A 14,164-nucleotide genomic window follows, 5' to 3' on the forward strand; every position below is an offset into this window, starting at 1 on the left:
AAGCAACCTGCCGTGCAAGGAAACTGTACAATATTTTCTTTTAAAAATTCTTTCTCTCTCACACACACAAACAGAAGGAATCATTTTCCTAGACAATGCTGCTGAGTCATCTCTTTTCTGTCCCCTTTCACTTCTCCCTTGATATACCAGAACATAAAAAGAAAACAAAACAGAGCAAACACAAAACAAACAAGCCAAAATGAACAAATGAACAAACACAAATAACAGCCATTATAAAAACCACACAACTGTTACGTTTCAGGGGAGAAAATGACATTTACTGAGCATTTACTGAGTGCCAGGAACTTAACATACATGACCCCGTTTTTAATCCCATAAAAATAAACTGAATGGTGAAAAATATAAAGGCTTTGGGGTTGACTTCCAGTTCTGCTACTTTAGGAAATGAGTGTCTTTGGATGAATTAGTTAACTTCTCTAGCCTTCACTTTTTATCATCTCCCAAATGGGGGTGATTTTACTTTCTTTATAATAAGGGTCAGTCAATGTGACACTTAAAAACAATGTTATATAAGGTACCTGTATGTGGGTGATGCTTAATAGGTAGTAGTTATTACAATTTGCATACCCATTTGACAGATGAAACTATGGCTCAGAGAGATAGAATAATGCCTAACAAGGTAAAATGCTTAACCCTAAAGGATAAAACTGAGACTCAGTGTGCTGGGGACAGCGGTCTCTAAAGGCTAAAAGCCTGCGGCCTCTGCCCTCCACTGCCTCCCTTCGGTAGGGAGAACAGGGTTGTTTAAGCTACGTCCAGTCTGGGGATTGGACCTTTCAGGGTATATCTCCCCACTGGGGAGGTCGAGAAGTTTATTAACCTGAGGAACAAATGGCTTAAGGGGAGAGGGAGTGCAAAGGAAGAGCCCAGACCAGTTTCAACAAAGCCTTCCTTGTCAGAGGGATGTCCCTGAGCTCAACGTGGTTTGGCTTGTCCCCCAACAAGTTCCTAGGGCTTAGAGGTGAATCCTCAGGAGGTGAGTGACATCATGCCTTGACTGCTTCTCACAGAGCAGCCTAGAAGGGCAGAGGGGTTCTTTCCTGTGGAATGGGGAACAGAGGATGGCTTTGGTTATCATGCCCCTATTGTGAAGCTACTTTAGCAGCATGCAGACATCAGAAGGGGGGAAAGGGAGGAAGGATGTCCAGATGTGGTGCGTGACCAAAGGGGAGCCCTCGGTGGCAGCGGCAACCTCCAAAATGTGTGCTCCAAGGCCCATTGCCCTTTCATCATTGATCACCTGGAGGATTACATGAACCTGGGGAGTTACTGGGACTTACTAGTGAACGTATCAGCTCTACAGGGCAGAAGTGCACAGTGGGGAGGCAGGGCAGCAGCAGTGACTGGAACCAGGCAAATCTGGGTCAAGACTGCCAGCGGGACCCCAGTGCACTCAGTATCTGGTAATACCTGTAGAAATTCACATTACGCTTACAGCTCAGGTCATAAAATCAGAAATCTGCGTTGGTCAAAGAACTTGAAAATAAATGCTACAGAATCCACACGACTTTAATTCTTCTCTAGAAATTCAACCACTGGGAATTTGACCATTAAGAAAAGAGAATACCACACGTTTGATAACTGGTTTCTAAAGTCCAAAAGAACTTTCTGAGTGCCCAGCTGTCTAGCTTCCTACCAAACTCACACTTGATGCTGACTACTTTTACTGCAGCTTGAAGATACAGTCTTCAAATCTAATAGAAGCTTCTATAGTTGGTCCTAGCATGGGGATATGGCATCTGAAGTAAAGAAACGACAAGAAAGAGCCTAAAAATACTGTTGGAGCCTTCCTTTGAAAATTCTCACTGCCTTCAAGGTTAGGTTTGTCCAACTACTCCCACTCCTCACCTTTTTATTAAAGCATGCTCACCTGGAGAGATGTTATACTCTCTCCATTTATGAATGTTCAGGATGGATCAAATACGTTCACAAAGCTCACAAACATAGTTGAGTGCTCGGTTTGGTTCCATCTTGCTTACCATCTCTCTAGTCCTCCTTGTAGATTCATGGCTACACTTGATCCCGCACTGGAAATATTCTTTCCTCTGCAGCTCATGACTCATCTGTGTAGACCGTTAGTCCATCAGCCACAGAAACATCAGCACCACCCTCACTCATTCATTCATTCATTCATTTATTCATTCATTCATCTGATATGGACAGGGCATCCACCATGTGCCAGGTACCGGGCCACCCCAGAGGATGCAGAGAACAAAGCTGACAGGGTCCCTACCCCTAAAGAACTTACAGCCACTGTATAATCGCCTTCCATCCACCAGCAGCGACTATGGGTTAAAAAGGAGCCTGTTAGTGTAACATGAGAAAATGAAAGAACACTCAGCAGCCAGCCAGCCGGCTGAGTCTCGGTGTTAAGGGCCAGGTCTTCTCTGGAGCATGGTGTGTGGGCCCATGCCAGGCAGGCCTGACTTCAGCGAGGCACACTGCCAGCACTTCCTTCTTGGTGCATATATCCGAGGCTGTTGTCTTTCTCAGCTGCTACCTGGTGCCACAGAGGGAAAAAGCCACAGGCACCCAATACTTACCCCCGCCCCTCACCCCGCTGATGTGTGTGCAAAGGAATCATGAGTTGTCTCCATGGAGCAGAAGGATTAGAAGGACCAGAAGGAGGTAGGTGATTCATGTCTTATGACACACTGAGACACAGATTTTTCACAGAAAATCCCAGGCTCTGCAGCTTGTCAGGCAAACAAATACTGGATCACTCCTTCATCTGTCCCCTCAATATCCCTATTCGCCCCCTAGGAGCACCTTACCCGGAATCCTGAGAGCTCCTGAAGAGTACTAGCCTGGATTTCTGTGTGCCCCTTCTGCAATTGGATGGAAAAAGCGAAGTTTTCCAAGAGGCCCCTTCCTGAATTGCCTCAGGTCAAGGAGTAGAAGGACATCTGGTTACTAGGATATCCTGGTTTAGTCTAAAGAGCTCAGCATAGGAAGGCTGGGTTCTAGTTCTATTTCTCCCTAATACCTTTGGGCAAACCACCGTCTCTGTCAAGAACTCTATCCTGGCCTCCTCTGTCAAAAGGAGGCAATACTGAGCAGCATCTGACCTACAGGCAATTGTAGATGCTGGCTATTATTAATTATTGTTATTAATACATACTCTGCTTATTTCAATTGTCTGAATTACTTTTTTAACTTAAATTTTAATTACTTAGAATGGCTGTGAAGCCCAAACGAGAGAATACATGTGACAGTTCCCTGAGTGAAATAATCATCCAAATGCAAGCGTGTTATTGTTGTCTGCTAATTGAGGTTGTCTCTCAGAACGTGCAGGCAAAAATTTAATTTATGCCAATAGTTGATATTAAGGATAACTGAACGTACACAAACATTTCCATAGCCCCCTCCCCATGCTTCCACACAGTCACCACCGAGGCGTCAGATAAAGGCACCAGGACAGGCTTTAAGGGTTTGGAGGGAGCAGGGTGGAAAGGTACCAGCGGGGTCCAACATCACAAGCTCTGCACAACCTGGCTCTGGATTTGGTACTCACTGAGATGGCTATGAATGGGAGGTGGAAAGCAAAGTGATCGGTTTTGCTTTCTCCTTTTTCAAATAAACAGGGCATTTGTTAAACCAGAATTGAATCTGATCCCGTGTGGCTTTAAGAACAGTCAGCTGCATTCTGGAACAGGCAAAAATGTAAACAGAGCCTGTAACTCTAGAGCAGGGCAAAACACCCATAGGTTTCATATGGGAGAGTCTATGGGCTCTGTGCCAAGAAAAATGAAATGCTAGCCTGGGCCTTTAAACAGAATCATGTAAAAGCAGAGTGCATATTTGTTTAACACACACACAGACCTTTCTCTGTGCCAATACCTTTCTGAACCCTCCTGAATAAAAGCTGGAATCCCTGAGACGGTGGTAGGAACCAATATTGTTTGTATAGTCCTATTCTTTAGTGCGAAAGGACCTTCCAGCTAAACATGGAGATGTTTCTTTCTTTTCCTTCCTCCCTCCCTTCCTCTCTTTCTTTCTCTTTCTTCCTCTCTTTCTTCCTCTCTTTCTTTCTTTTCTTTCTTTCTTTCTTTCTTCTTTCTTTCTTTCTTTCCTTTCTTTCTTTCTTCTTTCTTCTTTTTCTTCCTTTCTCAAGTTAATCACAAAGTATGACTGTGAAAATAAAATAAAGGAGCCCATTCCGCTCATCCTCATATCCGAATTCTATCACGAGTTGCCAATTGGTTTCCTAATCCTCTTACTCAATATCTGCTGTTAATTTGTCCGCAATTTCAAGAACTTGAAGGCTGTCAGCAAAATACATGATGCATCACAAAACTTATAATTGGAAATAAAAACATCTGAAGCTTTTCTGACAGGGTAAACACAAAGTACTATTGCGCTGATCAGAACAAGGAAACGTGAGCAACAGTGTAGCTATTTCTGTGCAAACACAATTACAAACGCTGCAGAGAGTGGCATCAACACTTAACTCCCACTTGTAAAAATGCTGAGAAAATTATATCTAAATGAATGAATGAATGAACTCAACATGTTTGTGGACCTGAAATGAGAGGCAGGGAGGAGGGGAAGAAAACATTCTGCTCAGGCTCCCTTTGCAGATGCAACTCAACGGGCTTTCTCTTGTTACTGCAGCCATTTCAGAATTCCACTGTCTAGGTAGGCCCCATCTAATTTTCCTGCCACAGAAGTTTAGGCACTTCCTCCACAGTTACTAAATCTGACAAATTACACCTGGGTCTACTGTAACATGAAAAAGCGTGTTCTTTGTCCCTGACCCTGTGGTCTTAGACAGATCAAATTCCTGGACATCGGAAAGCTCCGCTCATACTCATTAAAAGCCACGGGAGGCAGCCCTGCATTTCTGCTCAAGAGGGGAACGAGGTGCAGCCACTGCTGAACCACACGATGCTCTGCTTGGGTCAATGTGGGCTTATTTCTACTGTTTGCAGTTTGGCTCCTGATCAATTAGTACCTCGATTTTTTTTTCAACACAGCATCTTAGTATCAAAAGAGCAACTGAGGGAGGGCAGCCTGGGTGGCTCAGCTGGTTTAGTACCATCTTCAGTCCAGGGCATGATCCTGGAGTCCCAGGATCGAGTCCCACGTCCGGCTCCCTGCATGGAGCCTGCTTCTCCCTCTGCCTGTCTCTCTCTCTCTCTCTTCTCATGAATAAATAAAATCTTTAAAAAAACAAACAAAAGAGCAATTGAAACAAAACCAAAACGAACAAACAAACAAGAAAAACCACCAAAAAAAAAAAAAAAAAAAACCCGAAGGGGCAGGGGTTGATTTTATTTATTTATTTATTTATTTATTTATTTATTTATTTATCTCTAAATATTTTATTGATTTATTCCTGATAGACATAGAGAGAGAGAGAGAGAGGGGCAGAGACACAGGCAGAGGGAGAAGCAGGCTCCATGCTGGGAGCCCGATGTAGGACTTGATCCCGGGACTCCAGGATCATGTCCTGGGCCAAAAGCAGGCGCTAAACCACTGAGCCACCCAGGGATCCCCAAGGGGTTGATTTTTAAATGGCAAGTCCCACAAGTGAGTTTACTGAAGCCTGCTAGTACTAAGCTGCTGGTTATAGATCCAATAATCCAAAATATAGAGCTGATTTCAAAATTCCACCTCCCCCCCTACCCTGGCCAGACAAGCAGATTCAAATTTTGCCTCCTCTTTCAAGCCATCCTCAGCCTTTGGAAAAGACAACACAGACAGGCAATCAGGAACCATGGTGGCAGCAGGAAACCAACAACAGGGATACAAGAAATCCAGAAGCTTTCCTGTGGTGGCCCCGAAGTCCTAGGCAGACCTACCTGCCTGACAACACAAGACCCTCTTCTTCTCCCCCAAAGAAAGAGAGAAAAAAAACATAATATGCGAAATTCAGAAAAGCTGTGTCTGGGCTGATACATCCAAAGATGCTAATACCTCATGCCTGCTTCCTTTCTTCAAGATACTGGGAAGAACAAGACGGTGAAGGAATATATTCAGAAGCCACAGAACCTGCCAAGAGGCCTCCTGCAGTGGGGGTGCTTTCTGGAACTGGTCAGCTCTTGCCCTCCTTCCAAGGGGACAAGGCAGCCCGCTTACATCTTCTTTGGTGTAGGCAGGCTACTGAATTTCCCCAGACCCATCGAACCACACCCAGATCCTCTTCCTCGGGAACCTCAGAAGTACCACCGTGCACTCCTATTGCAAACACACACGGATCCTTTGAATGCTGTACATTCTTCTCCACGTACAGCTTCCTGCTAAACTGTAAATTAGAGACATTGCTTTAATTTTCCCTCATCTTTAGGAAGCTTTCGGCTGTGCTGCAAGTTAAAACACTGTAATGAATATGAACTGATACTCCTTTTCTATACTGAAAGCAAGTCACGATCCACATTCTTAAAATACATGAGTTACAGCAATCTTCCTGGTTGGATGGCCATCACCTCTGAGAAACCCACGACAAGATGGAAATCCTTATATCAAGGATCTTATTTTGGCTTCTGTTTTGAAATTAAGACCCTAGTAATATCAAAATTCACTGGAAAAGCCCAGGAATCAACCTTAAACCCATTTAGATTATTTTGGGGCTAGAATAACTAATTGGCTAGTAAGCAGGCATTCACCTGTGGGTGAATCTCAGGGATGGAGAAACCTAATTTCTGAAGGTGGGAAAGTGGTAGCTCTGGTACAAACCCTCCCAAACTTTGCTTCTAGTCAAATTCTTAATAGTGATAGTGGTTACAAAGTGTACAAGATATTAAAATAATCAAGCATGTCCTGGTAATATGGATACTTTTTGAAAATGTTAACTTTGGTGACCAAATTTAAGTGCGCAGTGGAGGAGAGATACTGAGGCCGACCTCGTTGGCCCTAGTTCACAAATATAGAAGCTTGGTGATTTGCCTCATGTCACTCAATCAGCAGAGCCTGAATTTAAGCTAGAAGGCACCCCATCTGACTCCTAGTGCAACAGCCTTCGTATGAAGATGGACAAAGGTATAAAGTAGATTTGAAAGACTAACCGCCCTGTATCAGTAGTAGCTCACACTTATTAGATACCTCCTCTGTGTCTTTGGGGTGCTGCAGATACATTAACTTATTTATCCTCATAGGAACCATATGAAAGAACTAATGTTGCTATCTCCCACTTTAAAAGTGAGAAAACAGAGACAGGGAGATGTTCAGACACTCACCCAAGGTGCCACGGCTGAATAAGTGGCAGAGCTAGGAAAATCTGTGCTCTCTGCACAGAAAAGCTAGCGTGGGCATTCACAAATGAATGTTCAGATTATCAGCAGTCCTGGGAATATTAATTTTTTAAACTTTTTAAATTTAAACTCAACTTAGTTGACATATATTGTACTATTAGTTTCAGGGTTAGAACTTAGTGGTTCATCAGTCGCATGTAACACCCAGTGCTCATTACGTCAAGTGCTCTCCTTCATGCCCATCACCCAGTTACCCATTCCCCGCACCCACCTCCCCTCGAGCAATCCTCAGTTTGTTTCCTAGAGTTAGGAGTCTCTTTATGGTTTGCCTCCCTCTGTTTTCATCTTATTTTATTAATTTTAACAAAATATCTTCACAGTGAGACCCAATTTACCGATAGCTCCAAAATACATATTGAAATTGAAATTTGCTCTTCACCAACCTCTGTATTCTTAGTCAAAAGACAAAGTACCAGCAATTCCTATGGGTGACACAGATTCCATGTAAAGATCTCCTTTATTGTAAGGAAGTGTGAGGCAGGAAATAGTTTAAATTTTCTGGAAATCCCAACAAATTATGTGTAAAGACAACTTTAGGATAACATGTCAGAAGACGCATCCTGCCCACCTTCTTGCTCTCCAATATTAAAACAAGCAATTTTTGAATGACATCAATTCAGATCAAATATAAACACTGTCTGAAGTTTTTAGCAACATCAAAAATGGATTATACTCCATCACATCACATATTTGAATTACTGTGTTTTTTAAAATTTTTTCTTTTGCTTTTTTTTATTTCTTGACATGCTGCAAGATCTGCCTCTGGATCCAAAATCACTCACTCCCTCATTCATCACAGCCGTCAACTGGTTTAGCTAAACCTTATCCTATACAGATTTGAATCTGCTCAGATAGTGGATGGAGTTTGCTATCATCATTTCAGCAACTATCAATGTTTAGATCTCTGAAAGTGTGGCTTGTTCAGGAACAGCCTTCTATGTTCCGTGCCTTCGAGAAGGTTTCAAATATCATCTTCAAGTGTTAAAAAAAATGATCGTAACTCCATGTAGAGCTTCTCTGCCAATCAGAAGTCATGCCTCAACTACTGCATAGTCATTAAGGAGGGAGCTCTGAGAATGGAAAAGCTCCCTCTCCAGCCCTTTGCTCAGAAATGCTAATACATCCTAGGTTACTTTGAGACCGGTTTTCAGATTACAATTTGATAGGACCACCAATTTCTCCTGTTTGTTCTCCTGCCCTTTACCACCTTCTCACACATAAAAACCATTACTTGATGTACATTAACGAAGCTGGATATAACCACCGTGGATTCTAACCACCAATTACCACACCACTACCACCTGTCATAGCATGCACCCTGTAGTCAGACTCAAAATTAGGATGCCGCCGCTCAGGGTCTTGGTGATCCCTGAACAGTTACTTAACCTTTCTGTGCCTGAGTTTTTTCACCTGCTAAATGAGAATCATAATAGCGTCACATTTCTTAAAGGCATGAGATAAAAGGAAAGTGAGGAAAATGAGATAAAAGATAGACTTAGAACAATGCCTGGCATATAGTCTCTAGTAAGAGTTCACAATCTTTTGTTGGGTTGATTTTAAAATGAAATATATTTCGTGTATTCACTCATCAGTCCTTCTGGATACCAACTAGTAAAGCTGGAAAAAAAAGATCAACTCTTGAGAAACTATCTCAACTTTCTATTCTACAGAGAACAAACTATGGAGTGGGATGGCCATAGCTAAAGTCATGCTATTTGCCCTCCTCCAGCCTTATATGTAAATCCTAGCGCAGGGCTGGGACTCTTCTCCAGGTTGGGTAAGTAAAGGTTGGCTCTCTGCTTCATATACACACAGAGCTCCGAAAAAATAGATATATAAATAAGTAAAAATCCAAGACTCCTCTGATATTGCTCTTCCAGTCTAAAACTCCCATTTTGAAGATGAAGAAACTGGTTTGGAGGCTCAAGTTCACATAAATACTTAGGGGCAGAACCAAGGCCAGAAAATGATAATTATTATCCTAAATAAACCACCCGGCACTCTTCCACATCCGTTACAAACATCACCTAATTTAATCCTCATAATAATCCTCTAAAGTAGGTATTATCTCCATAGGCTTAGAGATGTGGAAACTGAGGCTCATCCTCAGAGAATCAGTGTCTCCAAAGCCATATAACAGACAAATGATAGAGACAAGATCAAAATGGTTCCTCTCTGGTCCCAAAGAATCCATGCCTGTTTCAAGTTTTCTAGAGCTCCATGCTAGAATTTTCAGCACCGAGTCTCAATCTGTTACTTTCAAGCTGACTGTGCCTCAGTCTCCTCTGGGGAGCTTTAAAAATACAAATTGCTGGGCTCTACCTCAGGAAGGAGAATCAGAGTCTCTGGGGGGATGGCTTCAAAATCTGTATTTCTTCTGAGTTGGGTCAGGTGATTCTGATGTGTAGCAAGGTTTGAGAAAGCCTAATCTAAGCCAGATATTTTACGAGGGGTTCCAGTGTAAAATGAGAGGGAAATGAGTTACCTAAGGCTGATGGAATGTTCGGAGTAGCTGAATCTGCACGAAGGGTAACGCGGTGACCTTCCCCCAAATCCTTCTGTGTCCCACAGATGCACATGCAGCCCCAGTCACATAAGCATAGATGCATCTACCAGCACCCTACATCCACTGATCTTGCCTAAGGAGATCTGCACCACGATGAAAACAACAAGCTCTGCTCTTTCCAGCCACAATATGTGTTGTGTTAGACACGTAGCAATAAGCTTTCTTTCCACCCTTAGCCTCTTCATTGAAAGCACCTTAAGTCTGCACCATGATTTCTTAGCATTGAGCTAAAAAAAAAAAAAAAAAAAAAAAAAAAATGAAGGGGAAGATTGTTCCATTGAGCACTTACCAAGGTGCCCCGTATATCCTGAATCCCTTCACTGTTACCTCCGAGTCTTGTAAGTAAATACTGTTTGTCAGGAGGGACTGAACGTTGTCAAAGTCCTCTGGTTTCAATTTGGACACAGAGGGGAAACGGTAGTAGTCCTGTTTAACAAGGTCTGCCATGAATTCCTTATCAAATGTCAGTTCATGATTCCCAGCAATCACTATTTTATATTCATATGGCAGGTTTCCTGAAATAAGAAAAAAGAGTACCAATTAGCACGTTCATTTCCCATCACGAAGTACAACAGCCGAGACCGTGTGATTAGCAGACAGTATACCCAAATGAAATAGCTCACGCATTCCTTTATATTTCCATGGGAACCAAAATTTATGACTATGCCTTTATGCCAGCAAAAAATGACAATAAACAGGAGAGAGGAAGCTGCTAAGAAGCTTAAAAGCTACTAAAAAGACATTCCACTCTCTGGTTCCATTTCTCTCTTCTGTATGTTCCAGATTCACTGTGATGAATCTACACTGTGATGAATCCGTACTTTATAATTATCCTGCGAAAAGCACTTTAATCACGATCCTTAAAAAAGGTCTGGACTTGGTTTGGTCCTCAAAATATAAGCCAACCAACTGTTCTTAACAACTCAAATAACTGCTGGATTTGTAGTATATCCTTCAAAAGTATATTTGTAGTATATCATATAAAAGACATGGCCTAGCCAAGCATTCCACAATTCACATAAATGAAAGGAACTACATAGTACGATTTCATATTGTAAGTTAAAATTTACCTTGTGGCTTGCGAATAAAAAGAACATTAATAATGGCCCCCTGATTAGAAGGCTAACTTTCCTCCCATTGGGATGGGAGAAGAAACTGTAAAGCTTAACCCCCTTTTAATATTTATGGTATGGAAATGTGAGTTCTCGGTGTGTGCTTTTTATGCAAAAGTTTCCCGATCAAAATGAGATAATTCTGGGAAGAAGAATGAAAGCTATAAAGGAAAACCCAAACACCAGACTTCTGCATAGATTTATAATGTTTGAATAAAGTACAGATCATACATATTAATAACTCACCGTGATGCTATAAGAACCAAAATCCAAAGGGAGATAGTGCCGGGCAGCTGTCCCCATCCTGAAATTAATGCCCTTTTCTCTTCTTTGTCATTACCCATCCCTCAAGCCTCACTGCAGAGCTGCTGCTCATTTTATTTTATTTCATTTTATTTTAGGGGAGAAAAGGGTGGGGCAATGGTGCCTATAATTCCAGCTTCCTGAGACTCCTGGGTCCAATGCAAAATTAATGTTTCCTGCTATTCCAGGAAGAATGAAAGTTACCACTAGCAGGAAATTGGATACACTTGTTGTAGGAATTGGTCCTTACCAGCAAGCCAGAGTCAATGATTTAATTAATGAAGCTTAGTGGGGAAGAAAATTATATTTTGGGAGTGGGGGCACTTGGACTTCAGCAATGCAAACTGCGGAGACCTGTGAAGTACTCAATTTCAGCAGTGCACTGCAAACTTATTTGCTAATATTGAAATGATTTTTTTTTTGAGAGAGAGAGTGCACGCTCATGAGTGGGGGTGGCGGGAAGGGATAGAGGGAGAGGGAGAGAGAATCTTAGACAAGCTCCATGTTCAGCAGGAAGCCCAATGTGGGGCTCAATCTCACAACCCTGAGATCATGACCTGAATCGAAATCAAGAGTCGGATGCTTAACCCACTGAGCCACCCAGGTGCCCTTGAAATGATTTTTAAGATCACCAGAATATGCTTTAAAATGCTATTTTCTTTAGCTTTCAATTTTTAGGTTTCTATCAGTAATGAAATTGCATATATAGCATGTGGTTTAAAGGTGAGGCTTAAGAGAGAGATGAAAGCAGTCAAAAACTAACACGGCAGAAATCTGAAACCACGAACAGCGTAGCCAAGCGTCAATGGATATCCCTGACTACTAGTGCACAGGGCTGTGCGACATGCCTTTGGCCTCAGATGTGTTTTAAGGCTGTGGTGAAGAGCTCACAGAAAATAGGAAGCTTCTATCAAATGTACGTTTTTACAAGTTTATAATGTCCACTAGCATAAGACAATAAGGAGTGTGACATATATTATAAGCTGATTGGATAGAACGATATTTCGCACAATTCCCTGAACTTAAAATAGGGGTGAGAGATGTATTAGAGGTGAGAGATCCCTGCCATAAATCCTGACACCACACACACTAGAAATTTGTGAGATGCTCCACAACTCTCACATCACGGCTATGTGACCCCCTTTGGCCTGATTCTGCACCCCTAGGGTTACCTGTGCCCCCAAAGTTGGAATGGGCTGAAACATTTTCCTTGACAGTAATCTGTTTCAAGGTAGGTCGTACCCGCATGAGTCTTTGAGCAACCCTATTTGTACAAGTCACGCTATAGCTGCCCAGTTCTCTTTTAATCATTCATGATGATGGACTCACCTTTCTTACTTTCATAAAGAAAGTAAACCTTTCTTTATGCACCACTGCTCTTGCAAGAGGCTTATTGCTTTTTCCATTTTAGAGGTCTGGTTCGGGAATGGATGGCATGGGTGAGACTGAGAAACAAGGCAAAGGAACTATATTTTCCCTCCTTTGAACTATTTTTTTTTTTTTAAAGAAAGTAAAGCTGCTACAAAGTAAATCTTCAGGAAGACAGGCCTCTTACATGTCTTTTAAATCAAATTTTGGAGACGCAGCATAAAAAGGTAGCCACCAAAATGAAGAAACAGTGAGGATGTTTACACACTGCCAACAAACTCATCTCTTTCTGAGAATCCAGTAGTAGTGTCTAGCTTCCATTCTCTGTTACCTGTGTTAGGAGATTCTCTCTCATACACACACACACATCGAAAAAAAAAAAAAAAAATATATATATATATATTTTTTTTTTTTTTTTTTTCTGAACTGACTTTTCATCTATAATCTGCCAACTTTTATTGTTTTATGTGAAAAGTGTATGCAGGGCAGCTGACAAATCTCCTGTTACCTGATGGTATTTTTTTTTTTCAAGGCTAGATTAATTTGGAAGGCTTTGCAGTCAACCTCCAAACTTCTTGGTATTCAAATAGCGTCATTTAAAAATTGTCAGACAAAGAGGTGCCTGCCTTGATCCATTTTATTCAGATCAGGCCATTGAAGTTGACCTGCGTAAGTAAAAAAAAAAAAAAAAAACTAAGGCTATATACAGTTATTTTAACATGGAAAAATTCTTGCTTCGAATGACCTAAAGAACTCTAACTAGCATTCCATCTTTCCCAAGACACGCTCTATGTTCTACTAGCAATATAAAAGATTGTTTTAAGTGGAATGGAAATAAACTTTTGACAAATTATCAAATAGTTCTATATGTTTTAAAAATGTGTATTTGGGGGATGCCTGGGTGGCTCAGCGGTTGAGTACTTGCCTTTGGCCCAGGGCGCGATCCTGGAGACCTGGGATCAAGTCCCACATCAGGCTCCCTGTATGGGGCCTGCTTCTCCCTCTGCCTATGTCTCAGTCTCTCTCTCTGTGTGTGTCTCTCCTGAGTAAATAAATAAAATCTAAAAAAAAAAAAATGCATATTTGGGAAATACAATCTGACAGTACAAATAATGATAGATGGCTTCATTTTTCATCTCTACTCCATTCTTCTCTCTTTACATCTAAAATAAGAGTTGATTTTAGGAAAATTATTAAGCAAATAATAATACAGATAATTCACAAGTATGGCAAAGTGATGACTGTAACAAGTAAAACAATAAAACGTGAGAAATTAGCCCATCTTCTCAATGTTTCTAATAATTGGCCTTTTGATCTCATTCTTCCCACTGTCACTGACACTTTAATATTCCAGACATCTATCTTTAATATTTTGGGTCTCTTTCTCTCCATCTAATACTCCTTCTTAGTGAGTTATTGTTTCCCAACCCTAAGAAAACAAAAACAAGGAGTCGTTTACACACACACACAAACACACACACACATACCCCTCATGTACAATCCTAAACCATGCTTATTCTTTGAGATACTTCTTCATTTCA

At 41.5% G+C, this 14,164-nt stretch overlaps 1 protein-coding gene across 4 annotated transcripts in view; it reads right to left on the reverse strand.

The window, feature by feature from the left end:
• MPPED2 (metallophosphoesterase domain containing 2) overlaps positions 1-14,164 on the reverse strand; it is a 175,359-nt gene that overhangs the window by 79,189 nt on the left and 82,006 nt on the right. For all 4 annotated transcript variants that reach the window (XM_072790953.1, XM_072790954.1, XM_072790955.1 and 1 more), the window contains exon 4: positions 10,130-10,355. In XM_072790953.1, coding sequence (XP_072647054.1) covers positions 10,130-10,355 — 226 coding nt within the window. The remainder of the gene's footprint in view (positions 1-10,129; positions 10,356-14,164) is intronic.

The sequence above is a fragment of the Canis lupus genome, chromosome 21 (assembly GCF_048164855.1).
Source record: "Canis lupus baileyi chromosome 21, mCanLup2.hap1, whole genome shotgun sequence".
NCBI lineage: Eukaryota > Metazoa > Chordata > Mammalia > Carnivora > Canidae > Canis > Canis lupus.